Source organism: Lygodium microphyllum, chromosome 14, assembly GCF_053477565.2.
Source record: "Lygodium microphyllum isolate KBCC chromosome 14, Lygodium_microphyllum_v1.1.10, whole genome shotgun sequence".
Lineage (NCBI taxonomy): Eukaryota > Viridiplantae > Streptophyta > Polypodiopsida > Schizaeales > Lygodiaceae > Lygodium > Lygodium microphyllum.
In genome coordinates, this window is record NC_141148.1 from 126,253,265 (window position 1) to 126,272,089 (window position 18,825).

At 40.0% G+C, this 18,825-nt stretch overlaps 1 protein-coding gene across 1 annotated transcript; it reads right to left on the minus strand.

Annotated features, from left to right (window-relative positions):
• Nucleotides 1-10,270: 10,270 nt before the first annotated feature.
• On the minus strand, nucleotides 10,271-11,547 carry LOC148026084 (uncharacterized). The gene is made up of 2 exons (XM_087693320.1): nucleotides 11,391-11,547; nucleotides 10,271-11,290 (listed from the first exon to the last, which is right to left on the minus strand). The coding sequence occupies exons 1-2, from the start codon at nucleotides 11,416-11,418 to the stop codon at nucleotides 10,542-10,544; spliced, it is 777 nt and encodes a 258-aa protein (XP_087549446.1). The 5' UTR covers nucleotides 11,419-11,547; the 3' UTR covers nucleotides 10,271-10,541.
• Nucleotides 11,548-18,825: the final 7,278 nt, after the last annotated feature.

Genomic DNA, 18,825 nt, shown 5'->3' on the forward strand with positions numbered 1-18,825 from the left:
GCCTCTCACATTCTTGGTATGTGCATTAAGCACGACAAGCATCAGGGACTACTCTACCTCTCCCAGAGGGAGTACATTCATAAAGTCCTTGAGTGTTTCCACATGCAGGACGTAAAGCCTATTGGCTGTCCATTACCTTCTTATATGAAGGTTTCACAAGCCGATTGTCCGCAGATAGATGAGTAGAGGGCCGAGATGGCCAAGATCCCATATGCATCAGCCGTGGGCAGTTTGATGTATGCCATGATAGCCACTCGTCCAGATATTGCCTTTGTAATTGGTGTTGTGCCACGCTATATGGCTACACCTGGCAAAAAGCATTGGGATGTCGTAAAGGGTATCACGCGATACTTGAAGGGCACAGTAGATATGTGTATTTGCTATGGTAGCGATGATATAGTAGGTATAGGCTACATAAACTTTGATTATGCAGGACAAGTAGATAGTAGGAAGTCCACTTCCGGCTATGTCTTTACCTATGCTGGAGGTGTTGTTTCTTGGATGTCTAGGATTCAGAAATGTATAGCTCTCTCTACCACTAAGACCGAGTATGTTGCAGGCACTAAGGCTTGTAAGGAGGCCGCAAGGAGGCCATATGGTTGGGCCGTTTGGTTCGTGGCCTTGGGATTGATACTATCCCTACGTTGCATTTGGATTCTATGAGTGCTATTCAGCTAGCCAAGAATCCGGTCTTCCATGCGAAGACAAAACACATTGAGGTGAGGTATCACCTCATATATGGGATCGTGGAGGACAAGTCTGTTGACTTTGTCAAGATCTCTACTGACAAAAATCCTGCAGATCTACTCACGAAAAGCCTCACTACTGAGGACTTTGCCTTCCTCGGGAGATTGATGGGCATTGGATGAGATTACATTTTTCCTCATCCTGATGTACATATATACATTGTACTGACTTTTCTTTTTCTTTTCACTCCTCACTAGTGCAGATTCACCTTAAAGTGGGAGGTTGTTGGGGGTAAAGGCACCTCTACCTAGCTGCATGTGTATTACTACACTGACAATACATTGCCCACTGCACAGTACAGGTGGTGGGCATCCATCACTGTCACTTTATTCTTTATTCTTTTAGTGACAATTTGAATAAAGGAAGGCCCAGTCACACACTGTGACTATTGGAGTTTCCATTTGTGTCTCTCTCTCTCTTCTTGCTCTTGCTCTCCACCATAGCTCACTTCCAAGCAAGCTTCGATCCTTCTCATCTTTCAAGTAGTAGTAGTAGTGTTGGTAGTAGTAGTAGAGAGCAACAAAGAGAGAGAGAGAGAGAGAGAGAGAGAGAGAGAGAGAGAGAGAGAGAGGTTTTGTTAAAGGTCATCATCACGAGACTCAGTCATGGTATTTGCAAGTGGTAATATATGATAGTTTAGCAACTTGAAAAGAAATCATAAAACACCTTGAAAAAGCACAATTGGTTTTTATGATAGTGCTGAAAAGAAATCAACGAAGCGTACGTAGAAGATACCTGAACAACTCGATCATACTCATATTGCTCCACAAGTATTTTGCTTACACATTTAGGAGCGCAAGCAGTGTCTTTAGGTGAGATACTCAGCACCCATCATATAATGGTATGGATGCCTCCTCTCTAAGCGGATCAAATGTCTTGACATCCATGGGCATCAATGCATCGATAATTGCCTCCATCTCAGGCTCAAAAGATTGTAGGAAAGTCTGGAAGGTTGTTTGTCTCCTCTGGTATTGACGGTATAGATTGGGTAGTGCCTTCCAACTGGTGGATTGGCTCAGGTACTCCATCCATCACATGCCCACAAACTCTTCTAACTAGTTGCAAAAGGTGCACTTCTCCTTGGGATGAGACGTCACCTCCCTGTAATAAATTTTATGGTCACATCCAATGTTTTTGTATACAATATTCAATTAGTTTGTGAACACAATGCATGATTGATATACACTTTTCTTGTCGTTTGCTCAAAATCTAAGATTGCCTGATCAATGATCTCTAACTGGAACTCACCAAAGCATCATACTGTTCTATAGACAATCGACGTTTTGGTCTAATTGCCAGCTTACATTGAGAGCAAGGACATGGGACACGCTAACTAAGATACACCTCGTGATCTTGAACATCGCGGCCTTCATCGTTTTCCATTTGGTCTATGTTATGACAAACAAATTTTTTTTGCTATCATTCTTTTTTTCTTTCTTAAATTATTTAAAAATGGATTTCTTCTCTTATAACTCAACAAAATTAACGTATGTAAAGTCTCCACCCAGACGGGCCTACAGTATGTAAAGTCTAATATGCTATGCATGGGGGCGAGGGAATAGCTACCCTATGTCGGAGTGCTCCTCGTCCCATGGTATTGCACTGGACCTTGCCACCTTTTTTCCTTTGTGTGTGACTCGATATTCAGAGCCTAGGAGGAGGTAGCGCAAAGCATGTCAATAAAACCATCCGTTCACCTCCAAGTCCAATCTCTCTCTTTCTCTCTCTCTCTCTCTCTTACTACTACTACTACTACTACTACTACTACTACTACTACTACTACTACTACTACTACTACTACTACTACTACTACTACTACTGCTACTGCTACTGCTACTGCTACTGCTACTGCTACTACTACTACTACTACTACGACTACTACCACCACTACTACCACTACTACCACTACTATGACTACTACGACTACTACTACTACTACCATCACCACTACTACTACTACTACTACTCACCTTCCCGAAGCATCAAACACACCCAAGGTGCACCTTTAACAAAACCTCTCTCTCTCTCTCTCTCTACTACTACTACAACTACTACTACTAGTACTCGCAAGCGTTTTTACCAAAGCTTGGCATGGACTATAACATCATCCGTGCATGTATTAATGATTATGCGCTGTTTCAAGGAGAATACAAGACTATGTAGACATGTCCAAAGTGTGGTGCTCACAAGTATCAACAAGACTTGCAAGGACAAACCATCCCTCAAAAAGTTCTTAGACATTTTTCGCTTATCCCCCGTATACATCACAAGTTTCATATGTCTAGCATGGCAAACTTGACAACGTGGCATGCGCAAAATAGATCGACAGATGGAGTCCAACAAATATCAGTGGATTCACGAACATGGAGCCACATTGACTCTACCTTTCCAGGCTTTGCCCGAGAGCTAAGGAATCTTCAGCTCGGTCTTGCTATGGATGGCGTAAACCCATTCGGTCTGCGCTCAACTTCTTACACTGTGTGGCTTGTAGACCTTGTTAACTACAACATCCCTCCATGGCTTTCTATGAAGAAAGGACACCTCATCCTTAGCTTGCTTGTTTTTTCCTAGCCACTATAAAGTCAAGAATATGGACATGTATCTTCGTCCATTAGTCGATGAGCTTCAAATTTTGTGGGAGGAGGGGGTCATCGTGGAAGATATGAGTAAGTGTGATGGTCGATGGTCCGCCAATACACGAGCCATTCTCATGTGGACCATGCATGACTTTCCAGGATTTGGGGAGTGCTCATGTAAGTAGGCTTTTGTTCTTGTTGGTAATATATATATATCATAGCTCATTCAAGTTTGTATTCACTGGATAGAGGTGTTGAGACAGATCTGGTTACCTCAAGTTATCATGCATGTTCATTGTGTGGGGGCCACAGTTAGACTCCCAAAGGTCACGAACCATGCATGTCCATTGTATGTGTTACACTCCCGAAGGTCATGAACCATGAAGAAAATGGTATATCAAGGACACGTCGCTTTCTTGTCGGAAGATCATGAACTGAGGAAAGGTTTTCTTGGATGACCTCCAACGTGAATGAACGCCCAAGCTGGTACGAGCGGAAATGGTTCACACGAAGTCACATCCAAACAGAATGCGATGGTTCTTAGTTTTCTATGAGTTTCCGTATTTGACCCACTTACAGGTCAACCACTTGTTGGATCCCATGTATATTTTCAAGAATGTGGGCAACTTACTATGGAACCACAATATAGAAAAGAGAGACACTGCAAGGGCACGAATGGATTTGAAGGAGGTAAGCAAGATGGAGACACTTTGGCTGTCTTGGTTGTAGTCAAGTGCTGATGGTCTCTTGCAGCTACCGCGCACTCCTTGGGTTTTATCCACTAAAGAAGAGTGCATTATGAAGAAAATTATCAATTTTATCCACACTCTGACAAGTATGATGTGTTCTCTCTGGTCCGCGTTTTCTAAAGATGACCAATTATCAGGGCTAAAATCCCATGATTGGCATAAGATATGTCAAGTTTGTACTATGAATGGATTGTAAGTGGCCTGCGTATTTTGCTATTTGGAGTCTAGTCATTGTTCGTAATGCTTCTTCATTTGTGGCAGTTTGTACTACCAATCGCGATCGCGGGATGCCTTACTCCAAAAATACGCGGTGTGATTTACAGGTTGTCAAATTTAATGCAATTGATCTCACAGAAGGAGATCAAGACATCCTCTATTGAATCCACAAGGCAAGGAGTATTAGAGGCTGTCTGTCTCTTTGAGAAGTACTTGCCCACCAGTATGCTCATGATACAAACCCACCTCCTAGTGCATCTTGTAGAGGAAGTGGAGATTGCAGGATCTGTCCATACACTATGGATATTCTTCTTGGAGCGCTTCATGAAAACCTTGAAAGGCTTTGTGAGACAACAAGCTCGGCTAGAAGATAGCATGGCTTAAGGTTGGTTGGTGTCTAAGGCATTAGTGCATATTTTACAGTGGCTACCAACAGTGGATTCAAATAATAGTACGCTATGGTCGCTGAATGATGATGATAGGTTAATCGGAGATGTGGTAGTTGGAAATGGGTTAGAAAAAAGGATGGATGTTGCAATGGAGGAGAAAGTGAATCGTTTTTGTATGTTGCACCATTCCTCTATGGAGACGTGGCTCGCTAGGTACGCGCAAGCCAGGAAAGATTGGGAAGAAGTGTGATCTAAATTTTGACATAGTGCGCACCATCAACCGATTCGATATCCCGAGGGCATGGAGGAGATGCCGTGCTTTATATCAACGTGATGGTTGCATAGATCTTTGACCGCAGTGTCTCACAAAGGAGCAGAGGTCTCAATTGAGGAGTGGGAATTCTCGAGGGGATGTAGTCCATGGATAATTAGGATTTGTCGTATCTAGATTTTATATGCGACAACTAAGTAATTGTTTCCATGTATAGTACAAAATATACAGTGCAGTGTGGTCGTGCAGATGGCATTTTCACATGGAGCATATCAACAAAATGCGCTCCACAACAAATTGTGGTATCATGGCAAAGTTCGAGCAAGAGAGCCAATGATGAGCAATGGATCCAAACACTGTTATAGATGAGATGGAGTATTTTGGAAACTTGCAAAGTATTATCACAATGGATTACTGTAGCTTCTCTATGATCCTATCCGATGTGCAATGGTTTAAATTGGTACTTGAAGAAGCTGGGGCAACAGTTTGAACAAGGTCCATCTAGATTTCTCGAAATAGATTCTAAAAAAAGATGGACGAATTTGCGCAACACGTTTGTATTGTCGGCCCATTGTAAACAGATGCATGAACTCATGTTTTTTAAAATTTTATTACGACATGGTACATGTCACAAAAGTTAAATCTCTTACATACCTAAGTTCGAACAGGTAATTTTCTATCCAAACCCTCGACAATCTCAATGGTGGTATGTTGTACCTTCAGCTCCCCAAAGTGCGAAAGTATATAATAAAAGCAATGTCCCAGTGTAGATGAGGATAGTACGCAAATAGAGCGGTCGATATTGCAAGGGATGGAGGTTGCTGAAAGCTTGGAGCATGTAGAGGAGCCAGAATCGGATAACAATGATGGAAATACATGAATCCAAGAATTCTTTGAGAACGAGGTAGACTCATCCTTTTGTGGTAACATGTCTATCAACCTTCCAATGTATGCGGAGTTGTGTCAGGAGATTGACATGGGACCATAGGGTACATCATACTTGGAGCATCCACCTACTCAATTTGTTGATGAATCGCTTATAAGGATACATAAGATATGTGTTTTAAATAAGATCATTCTTTTAAGATTTATACTACCATGCTTTGCTTGATTTATATTGATTATGCTAATATCAATTTTTATTTGTACAAGTGACCTTTGTGGATATTTGGATTCGCAAGATGAGTTAAGGAAGATGAGCGACGAGGAGATACAGGAGATCTTCACATGTATGTCTCTAGATCAGATAGCTCGATTCAAAGACATGGCGGACCAAGAGTTATCTCAGACACCATCAAGTCATTCTGTTAGATCTACTTCGGTATGCTCTAATGCTTCAGTTTTCAATAGACAAGGTTGATGCTTCAAACTTGGGCCGAACAGAGGGAGTGGTTCTGAGGGAGTGGCTCAGGTGGTTGTTGTGGAGGTATCGACACAATGTCTCCATCTTGTCGTTCTACTGGAGTTATGCCACATATGGGATTTGTCACACCTGTGGGGATGTCTACTCTAGTCACTCCACCAACCGTTCGTAGGTGGCACCCCTATGGATGCTACTCCGAGAGATACCACCCCCGTAGGTACACCAAATGTACATGGGTCTCCTGGATATGCCCAGGAGCGTGGTTGCAAGTGGGAGAGGACATATCTTAGGCATACCCCAGAGGGATATAGATACCTTGTAGATAATGATAGGATAGGAACCATTATCATGAATGGTGAGGGAAGAAGGGTGATGGCTCGTACGAGAGAGTCATCCCAACAAGTTTATCGGTACAATGTCTTGGATCATTGGAAGAACATATTGAAGGGAAGCAAGGACAAAGCATACTGAAGGATGACTTCATTTCACTATGAAACATAAACATGATTCCAAGAAATTGAGGCAATATGAATGAATAAAGTCGAAGAGTACAATATGAATGAAGTCAATCAAAGAGTTTGGGCCATTATAAGAGACGTCATATTTAAAAATGCATGGACCATAACAAATGCCAAATGGAGAGGCAAAGCTAGATATAGCAAGGCTAATGTAGATGATGTGCCTAATAAGTGCTTATAGGAAGTCGACTAGCTATTCAAGTTGCTAAAGAGTAGAAGGATTTGATAATGCTAAGTATTAGCCTAGGGGCTAGATTTTGTTTCTGTTTTAAGTTTTATCCACATGGAAAATGTAAATATTTATTCTCTTTATTAATATGCGTACATATTTTTTAAAACATCATTGTTATAGAACAACATAGTAAATATTTTGCATACCTTTTCCAATCCTTAGAAGTTATTCCTAGGGACCTTTCCCTTTTATGAGAAAGCTATGTGCAACTCACCACATTTGAATAATAGATTGAAAATGAATCAGAACAATAACAGCACATGAAAAGGACTTAGATATACATATTCCTAATCAACCATTCCTCAACCTATGCAATACTCTTTACACTAAAACAAAGTTTGCCTTATTGTTTACTTCTCATATACCAAGGGCTCTCGAAAAATTTGTGTATTCTTCCTATCGTCAAGTATATCTAGCTTGAAAAAATACATTCTTTCTTAAACATGTGTTAGGATCACTCCTTCCGTACCTACCAAGTACAATCAATCCACTTGAGCAAGTTCTTTACATTTTGTCGTGGTAGCATCATAGGTAAAAGGCCCCAATCAAACGAAGGAGAATCACACAATCATCCCAATCCAAACAATCTCAAGCAAATCAATTTCAAGTAAATAACTATGCAAAACATGATGATGAAGGGTGAGGGCATGCATACATTTTCCAATCGTGTTAAAAATGACAAAAAGCCACGTCTATAAGAACACAAACATCTAAATCTCTAAGCATACAATTTTTCATTTGTGCTAAAGCCAATCATATATCCTAGTTCATATAGACATCAAAAAGCATAAGTCTTGCATGTATATAACCATGTCAATTTACATCCAAAAGAGGTTATTAATGTCCATGGTAACGTCATTTAGCCTCAAAATACAACCATAATTCCAAATCTCAATCTCTTAACTCTAATCTTGAGAGCTCGGTGGTTTGACACCAAGATGAACCTATCAAGGGGGAGGCAGAAAGGGAGGGTTATTCTGGCATCACAAGAACATGCACAATGGTCGGTGCAAACATATACAAAAACGTAAAAACTGCCCCAAACATAACTCCAAAGATTTAAAAGCTCTAATCTACTATGTTACTTTCCAAGACATAACATGTCTAATATTACATGTATCACCTAGAGTAAGGGGATCAACAGCCGGATGGCAGCACTTGGGCACCAGTTTCTACTCTTCCTCTTGTGAATGAGCCTAATTCTTATGTGGGCCTTTTTGCCTCCATTAAAACATCCTTGAAAGCTTTGATCATGTCCGAAGGTAAGGCCTGAAAATGTTCAACCCTTGCCTCAGACTTCTGAAGCTTTGAGCCAAAAGGGCTTTAGGGAATGTGTTTTATGAGGAAGTCCAGAAAGGGGATCAAGTTGCCATTATCAGTCCCCCCTTGCTCTTACCACTGATTGGAGACATCCAAGCCCAAATATCAGTTGCTAGATTTACATTCTCATAACAAATAAGGCATGCCAATCTACATTTCTAAATAACAATATGAAGGACAGTCAAAATTTGCAAAATGTCTTGAACTGTTCAAATAGCAGTAGTATTGCTTGCAAGAAGCTTGGTCTATTACTTGTGTAATCGTTGGGAAGAAAGCAGTGTATGTTGTGCATATACCATGCTTCTATCTGACATTTAAATCCAATCAATAACCTTATCGAATCAGCACTTTGAGAACATCCTTTTCATACTAAACAACTCATCAACAATGAAGGAAACCAACCTTTATATCCATCTGCCTGAACTATCCATATAGAGCCAAAAGGTGACATTTTGCAGTCTTTATTTGAAGTCCAAGTCCAGCCAGGACAGCTATGAGCCTCTACCTGAAATCCAAGTTTGGGTGTGACAACTACAACTACAAACTAAAAGGTCATCACATCTTCCGCTCTCCTCCATTTGCTTTGTGGTTTCAGGCAAGAAAAGTGTTTGACATGATACTCATACTGGCTCCCTGTGTGGTCAAAAACAGGCCTTCAGAATTTGCTGTGCTTTCAATTAGTGCTGAGTTGGTAAACAAACCGGTACAGTTGGGATGATCCACATCATTGCTCAAGTAACCAGTTCCATAAATTGGATACAAGGCTGGTAGGCTGAAAGTTGGACTGGCTGGATGGGAAATGCCAGTACCTATCTTTCTTTTACAGCTGCTGGTTTGATCTTTTACAATCTCTCTGACATTTCTGCCTGCCACAGTACAACATTCAACTTGCTGCTCACAATATGCGTTCTCGTGCTACAGTTCGCAAACTAATCTCCTTGACAATAACTATGACGAGCATCTTGCCCTCCTAATTGACATGAATATTGGTTTTCTGTGAGCACTGCCTTGATCTTCTATTCTTGTGCTTCACAGACACAGGAATAGCTGCTGAGAGACCTGATCAGCCCAATTGGGATACTTTGTCTCAATTTTCCAGATGCAGAAAGATGACTCAACTTCAAGCCCCAGATACAGGCCCCACTGGACAAACCAAGCAGGCACCTAACCAGGGATCAATATTGAATCGCAGTTTTGCTCATGAGATACAGGTGCCCAAAACTCGAGGACCCAAGCTCCAATGCAGACCCATCGAAACTGAGCAGAGTATGTACAAGCACCAGTATGTCTCATTACTGCACTGGTCTTCGCACAATCTTACCGTACCTATAAAGCAATTGCAAAACTACATGAAAATATAAAGCACAGAACTCCACACATCTGATTGCTATGGAGTATCTTGCAATAACACTTGTGATTCCTGTGCTTCCAATCCTGACTAAGCTACATCATTCTATAACACATAGAAATGCTAATAGATTCTGTTACCAAGGGGACCAGTTATGTTTCCAATAATATTCTCTCACACCTAGTTTCATTCTGCACCCTCCATCCCCATTCACCCAAATCCACCACCTAGCAAACACACCTCCCCACCCAAAACACAGAAAAAAAAGAAATTCCACCAAGCCAACCACTCTTTATAACACAAAACTGAACGTCAGTTACTCCAGAACCCCTCTCCTCCCTACCCCTTCAACCATCCCACTGTATCCTGCCTCCCCTTTCACTGCAGGGTTAAGAAGCCAGCTCAATTCTTCTCCAACCTGATTTTGCTACTTCCCTTCCCCTTTTTCTAGCCTCCCCTCCGTCCCCACACTGCTGGCTTCCCAACAGAGCATTCACTCAAGTTTTCAATACACTTGGATGCATAATTTGCTATCTCAATGGAAAGAATAAGTGCCAAAATATGAGTGTCTTAGATCACCAACATATTACAAATTTTAGATGCTCGACAGCCCAGCATGTCAAGGATGAAAAAACAGCTACTGCAAAATTTGATGCACTAATTACTCAACATTATTCAGTAAACTCTGAGAACTGTACTGCTAATCTCCTGCCACTGTGGGAACACAAGAATATAGCATCTACATCCTCATTCGCCAAAATTGTACGGCTATAGAAGCTTTCCTGTGGTATTCAGTAGTCGCCGTCCAGGTTCTAGTGTTTGAAGGTAGTCAATGCTTTATAGAGATCCTTGTTGTGAATTTTCTCTGGATCCACGAAATAAAGTTTCCCTTTGACAGCAAAAGTTGCAAACGGGCGATTGGTCCTTGGAGGCTGCACATCAGAAATGTGAAACTTTCTGCGCTCGTAAGTTGCCATCCAAGTCACAACTTCAACTTCAATTTCCCCGCTTCCTGGATTCCAGGTCAGCTTATGCACATAGGGACCGACAAACCAATGCAAAGCAGCTGTGGTCGACGCGCTCAACATCATGACAGTCGCTGCAACACCACCTTTCACCAGCGACGCAAGCTGCGGTGATGTGAGGAATATGATCACCGGTGCTGTCATTATCGACAGGCAGCACGTCGTGAGCGAGAGGATCTTGACTTTCCTCAAGGTTTCCGACATCGGTCCGCGATAAACGACCGGCCTGATTTCCTGTTTCGGCGATTCATCTTGGGCTGAAACAGACTCGGATGTGGATTCCGACTTGATGTCGACCTGCGAGGCGGCCGATACTGACATGGGCCTTGTCTGATTCTTGAAAGACCAGCCATGACGCTGCCACAATCTCTGACACAGCAGAACGTCGAGGGCCGCAGAGCCTGTGTTGAACTGATGATCGAAAGCCCTAATTGTGACTGATACTTCATCCAGAGAGATATGACAGAGGGGAGCACATACTATCTGATGCGCAGAGCATCGGCGGGAGCTGCCAAGGCCGGATATCCACCTAGAACCTGGAGAGGATCACAGACAAAAACTGGGTCAGCGCACAGGGCCACTGTTAGGGAAGCCGGAGGGGAGGAAGAAGGCACGAACACAGATTCGATTGCATACCTGCTTTCAGAAAACCCTGAACCCTCATTGTTGTGCTGTAGCGTTTACAGCTCCGCAGGGCTTCTCCCCTAACAAGAGCAAGGTAACGTATCCATAGAGCATAGGAGAAGTTCTACACAAATTCTCCCTATACCCACATCATAAATTCACCCTATGATTCCAACATTATGAATTACAACAATGTGGTGAGCTTGTGCTTTGCCAGGTCCCCCGTGCCCCAAACCTTAAGTAGCTACTAGGTATGGAGTGCCTCTTAAGCATAAGCTCATGATATTGTCTCCTATCGGGAAAAACAAGGGAGGAAAGGCCTCCTGAGCGTGAGCGTAAGCTCATGATATTGTCTCCTATCGGAAAAAAGAAGAGATGAAAGGCCCCTTTTTCCAACATGGAAAAGTGTCCAAAAGATTATTTGATAAGGCCCTAACTAGTCTCTAGTAATAATAACAATGAGTCTAATCGCATTACCTTAAGTGTTGTAATGGTGCCTTTAATTAAGTGAAAATTCAATACAAAGAAAAACAACAATAACAAGGATTTTACTCATTTGGCCCTAAGTGGTGGGTTTGACGAAGTAGCAAGTCCATGAGTGTTGAGAAAACTGTAAGAGGTCACGAGTTCAAACCATGTTCACATCTTGTGTAACTTTGGGGTACCTTTGATAGAAACATCCTCCAATAGCCCATCCCCCTTCTATTTTAACTCATTCTTCTTAAAGATAGCAAGTTCATGACACACAATCACTAAGTGTAAACCCACTAAGGAAGAGAGGTGGCAATAACCAAGGATGGACTATGTGGGTGTAGTCCAACTATAGAATTGTTATCATATCCTCATGTCGATCACCTAACATGCCGATGAACAATATCCTACCACATCACCAAGGTACGTAGTGAATGCCACTTCATGTAGAGCTCAACATCTCAACATACTATGGTATAATAGGATGTGTTAGATTGGGTAATGACTTGGTATTGGATATTGTTAGTATTGGAGATGGGGGGGTCTCTCTCAAGAACATGCGGTGTATAATCATATCATATATCATGTGTGGGGTCTCTCACAAGAACATTAGGGTAGTGTTAAAAATGGAAAAAAAAAAGTATTCACTTAATGTTCCCCCAATTTTGCCCATTTGTTGTATTTCCATCATCACTATTATAGCCTATATAAGAATTTATGGAATAGATCATCTAAATGGACAAATAGATGGGAATATTTTCTATGATGTTGTAGTGGACCAAGGATATGAAGTCGTTACATACACATGAAGATTTGTACATAACAAATTGGGAGCCCATCCACCTTGTGCTAACCAACTCTAAGTACTCCTACTCAATGTTCTTCGGTCCATGTGATGTTGGAAATTAGTGGTCTCCAAGTTTGATCACGCTCTAGTGGTATTGAAAATATTCAAAATTCTTATTAGATCCTCCTAGGAAGGACTTGGTTGTGACAAGCTCAATGAAAACATAAAAGGATAAAGGATCAACTAACTATTCACCATGGGAAGAAGAAGTTTCACAATTTCAATTAAGTCAAGGAAGTCTATAGCACATGGTGCCTATCTAGTTCAAGTGGAAGATATCGATATGTTGCCTTAATGAAGATGCATCCATTCGGAGGAAGAGGATATCCCCATCCTCCAACTTATGAAGAGTTGATCAATGTAGAGACTATGTTTGAAAGAGAATTATGGGTGTCTTGGAGAGTTAAGGAAGATGAAATGAAGGGGATCAATTTGGGAATTTCAGAAAACCCTAAACTAGTTTGAGTAATTGCCAAACTTAAATTTTGAGTTTGTGAACAAATTGATAAGTTTACTACCCATATCTTACATGTAACTAGATTATAATACCTATAATCATTTTACTCAAGGAAATAGCCAACAAATACACACTTTTCAACTTTTGGGTCCAGCTTCTTTCTTAATTCATCAAGCACACATACATGTGCAATGTATCCAAATATTTTAACATGCAACAAATCTCGTTTCTTGCTAGTAAACTTCTCCTTTGGTATCACGTGAGTATCACATCATGCATTGCAATAGTGTGAGTCCTATTTATAATATACATTACTATAGAGATAGCTTCAACCTAATAATAATGAGTCATGTTCTTTTAAGCCACCATCAAAGTTCATGTAATTTTTGCAATGTGCATGTTCTTCCTTTCATCAACACCATTCTGTTGCAAAGTGCACATGCATATAAACTGCCTTTGAATTGTATGATTTTTTAGAATATTACTAAATTCATTATAGAGGTACTCTCTCCCTCCATCTGACCTCGGGCACTTAATCTACACATCTAATAGTTTATCAAATAGATTTTTAAAAATTTCCTAAAAATGAGAGAACACCTCACTTTTCTCCTTCATGATATACACTCATATCTTCCTTATATGATCATCAATAAATGTTACATAATATTTACATTAAATCATTGATGTAATATTCGTAAGATCCCACACATCCGAATGTATACCACCATGTAAATGCTAGCTTATATGTTTATCATGAGAAATACATTCCTTGTCTATTATTCAAATTAGTATGCTTCACACACTTTCTACATATCGATCACTTTAAACTTAGACAAGTCCACCATAATTTCATGTGACTGCATATTCTTCGATTGCTACATATTTACATGGCTAATATATATATGCCAAATGTCAATATTAGCCACAACTCCTATACCTTATGCAAACATAGTAGTATTTAGCTTGGGTACATTTATATCCAAGGCAAACATACTTCCCACATCCTTGCCTTTTGCAACTAGTTTGCATCCATTGTTGAAATCTTCTACAAAGCAACCATTCTAATTAAACTTTCCTTTCAATCCCTACTAAACCATTTGTTCAGCAGAAACCAAGTTCTTTGTGATGTTAGGCACATGTAACACATCAACCAAACAGTTAACTTTTCCATCCTACATAGACAATTGGATGCTCCCAACATGAGCAACAAGATGCATTGTAGTGTTATTTGTTTCCACACAACCATACATTTTAGGTTTTTTATTTCTCTAAACTATTCTCCATGAGACATCATATGGTTAGAGGCATCTAAATCCACATACTATACATCATCAGTCATTACTGCGGATGCATCTACATTCATTGCATTCATCATGGGCTACATAACAAATAACTTTTCATTATCAACTTGACTAGTAGATACATTTATATTATATTACATTCTCCCATTTCTATTGTTTCCACATCTTCTCTTTTCTAGACTATCATATGTAATATGATCTTTTTTACCACAATTATAGCATTTTCCATTATCATAACTTGTGTTTTGTCTGCCATGTTCTCTATGGCTCCCCCTACCTTAAGATTGGCCTCTACCACATGTATGTTACTACTCCTAAGAGTCATGAGATTACCCCTGATTTTGCCCATAGTGGCCACCACCACAACCTCTATCTGCACTTGTGTTAGAGTATATAGCATATGTTCTAAAGTGCTCTTGGTTTATGATGAGAGATGTAACAAGACCCAAGTTCTTGTCTTCTAATATCAATATAATTATAAGATTTGTAAAATCAAGGATGGTGTTTCTTGTGTTGATGGAGGCTTGGAACTACTTGTACTCCTCACCCAAACCACCTAAACGTGCACTCACTATTTCATTTTATCAATCTACACTTTAACAAATCAAAGAGCTTCAACAATGCTTTTAATCTCTAATGCATATTCATTGATAGATAGATTCCCATGCTTGACATTGTTTAACTCAAACTTGAACTGCAACTTTCTAGCTTTGGTATTTGTATCAAACTGCTTGACTAAGTTATTCCATGTTTTTGCAGGATTGTCTATATATTATATATGCCCAATCATGATGTCTGAAACATTGATGGAAATTCAATACATAGATTTTCGAGCACCTTGGTTCCATTCCTTAACTATGTTGGCTTGCTCGGGTGTGGCATTTTCTCTCAGTAACTTAAGAGCCTTAGCATTATCTCCTTCAAAGCAGCCCCAATAACCTTTGCCCATAAGAAAATTGGTCAATTTGAACTTCCAAGCATGGAAATTAGGCTTGTCAAGCTTGTTACTAAAAATTATATTAAACCCCTCAAAGATTGTGCAATAAAACCAAAAAATTGAAAGGTAAGCAGGATCGAAGCTTGCACAGGAGAGCAAGAGCAAGAGAGAGAGAGACTCACAATGTGGGAACTCCAACAGTCACAATGTGTGATCGGCCTTCCCTTTATTCATCTGTCACTAAAAGAATAAAGAATAAAGTGATAGTAACGGGCGCCCACCGCGTGCAATGTGCAAGTGCGGGTACTATCAATGTAGTAATACACGAGTGGCTAGGTGGAGGCGCCTTTACCCCCAACAAAAATTTTCCTTTATCAATAACTTACTGATTTAGGTAAACTATCACTTGTACTAAACTTAGTACATACATATACCTTGGGCAACACCTATAATATCTAATAGTCTCCAAATGCTATATGTTACACCCAATACTACTTGCAACTTGTTTGTGAAATGACAAGGTTTACAAAGTTCCTGAACCTTACCAAATTCGCACTCTAATTCCTGAATGGAGGCTGAATTGCACCCAAAATGTGATTCTGGCTGCATAAGCCTAGACCAAACCTCCTCAGTACTCTAAGCTTGCAAAGATGGCTTGTCAATCAGAGATTGTATGAGAGAAATCTCCACATATATACTTTAGAATAAGGCTTTATTATAGATTGTTGTGCTTGTGGCTCATAGCTCCTCACTTGAATATTGCTCTGATATCATGAAAAGATGGGGGAGAGAGAGGGAGCTTTAGCTCTTGGAAGACACACAACACATAGAGAATGCACAAAAGATAAAAATTTGAAAACCCTAGTCTTTCTTATTTTTCTTCTTCTCCACTATGACAATCTACCAAGAATAAGAGAGACTACAATATACATAATATACAAGTGGTCCATATTGTGAACACACTACCTAGAAAGATGACTAGATAGGTATCTCGTAACTCAAGTAGGTGGATGTCCAATTGTAAAGTATCACTAGAATGGCATGCTAACGCAGGTACCAACCACGTCACTAACATGAATGTGGAAATGGTCATCCAGGTATATAAGTGTCAGCTTGTGTTGAGCTTGGCATTTCAAACACATCATTGAAGTCTTACTTGATGTCTCTTAATTGGATTTTTGCAACTTGAAGATGACTAGATTCCTACATTTTAATGTGATCTTTAGCCTCTTAAAAAAGCTCAGAGACCACTAGGTTAGTAGGAGATAGCTTAAGAGTAAGCATAATAGAACCTTTGATTGGCTCATCGAGCTTTAATGTCTCTTCTAACCTTAGCTTGAAGCTTGTCACAATCTTTAGAGAGCTTGATTATGACCTCAATGCACTTCACCTAGTTGGCCTCCCAGGAGAGTGTCATTTGGCTTACTTAACTCTAAACCTGATGAGACGAGCATTTGGTACACTACTAAAAAAACAAATTGTTGCATATGATGTTAAAGAAAAGGTGGTTGCATAAATGTGGATCCATAGTCACAGACATTGAGTGGGCCAAACGAGTCCTATTCTAGTAGGTTTACTGAGAGAGCATGGACTGTAGGTTGCATGCAAATAGTGCTCCTAGAAGTGCAAAAGATATATCATAAAAGGGAAAAGAAAAAGTGGTTAAGCCACTTGGTATGACAAATGTTTATGTATGCTATTCACATGTAGATGGTGAGTCCGATGGCTCATATCAAAGTATGGATGAAGAGTCTGGTATTCCACTTATTTGTATACCTAATGTTAAAAAAGCTAGAGCTAATGTAAAGGGATCACAAGGTGCTCCACAAGTACACAACTCAATGTGTACTTGCGAATCACAAAGTACTCCACAAGGATATAGGTCAATGAGAGTAAGATATCCCATAAACAAGCTAATTATATGATGATTATGCTTCTTACCATTATATGTATATGAGAAAGGTTATAAAATTAGTTGAGCCCACTTATTTTGAGGAAGCTATTCGTCACATGCATTGGGAGAAAGCCATGGATGAATAAATGGCTACAGTGGATGTAAATCAAACTTTGGATTTGGTATCACTACCTAAGGGAAAGAAAGCTATATGCTGCAAGTGGATTTACAAAGTAAAACATAATGCAAGTGGAAGTGTAAGCAAGTATAAAGCAAGATTTGGTTGCCAAAATAATATACAGACTTATGGGGTTGATTATGAGGAGACATTTTCTCGAGTGGCAAAGATGGCAACTACAAGAGCTATTATTGCATTGTTGTAACAAAAGGTTGAGTCTTGAATTAGATAGATGTAAAGAATGCATTCTTACATGGTGAGTTGCAAGAAGAAGCATACATGGAGTAGCAAGATGGTTATGAGAGCATGGTTCATCCTGATTATATGTGTAGGCTATACAAAGCCTTATATGGGTTGAAACAAGAACCAAGAGCATGGCATAAGAATATAGCATAGTATCTTATCTCTATTAATGTTCATGTTGAAAATGCAAATCACTTGCTTTATGGGCATCAAAGTGAAAATTTTTGACATGAAAGATTAGGAATAGCTGAAGTACTTTCTTAGCATTGAGGTGATAAGAATAGCTAAGGGAATATAGCTCTCACAAAGGCACTATATCTTGGACATGCTGACAAAGTATGGTATGGCTAATCTTAGTGCCATTGAATCAAAATATTTAACTAAGTGCTTATGCAAGTGAGATAGTGGTACTTGTCATCTTCCAACTATCCATCCGAAATAAAACTTTTTGTCAAAGTTGGGACATGGCATATCATGAAGCACAAATGGAGTACCAGTATCAAACTGCAATCTAGCATCACTTATGCCAATGATATCCAATGCAATGTCATCACCCAATCTAACTAGACCCATAACTGTATGGTAGCTATGAAGCCAATGGCGATGTAGGGTAACATGAAAGGAAGCCCTTGAATTGAGGAGCCAACACTAAGAGTAAGCAAATGGTGCATCGATCAACTGAGTGGCATCAAGAGATGAAGATATAAGAATATAGTCATTAGGGCTATACTCCAATGCATTTATCTCATCTATCTTCACTAGACTTAGGTACAATCTCAGTGGACTTTGCATTTTCGTATACTTTCCCGTTGCCTTCCTCATTGCACCTATCATTGTGCATTTTATGGCACTATGGCCTAATATGATCCTACTACCCACAATAATGACACGTCAAGAGGACTTATGACCATGAGACTTACTACGAAATTGTATCCACAATACTCACACTTGCACCTATTAGGCTATGAGTCTCTACCACAATTATTATTGCCATTTCCACCACTAACAATCAATGCTATGAGAAGTGCAGGCTATGTGAATGTTCTTCCTATTTACTTCTGTTGTCAATAAATCACTCTCCACATCATTGCATTTATAACCACCCTTAGGGAGATTAGC

What these genes read in the sequence shown, in the direction of transcription:
- LOC148026084 (XM_087693320.1), bottom strand. Translation starts at nt 11,418, where the DNA reads ATGAGGGTTCAGGGTTTTCTGAAAGCAG. An exon ending in TCAGGGTTTTCTGAAAGCAG is followed by an intron (nt 11,291 to 11,390) that starts GTATGCAATCGA and finishes GATCCTCTCCAG; the next exon opens with GTTCTAGGTGGATATCCGGC.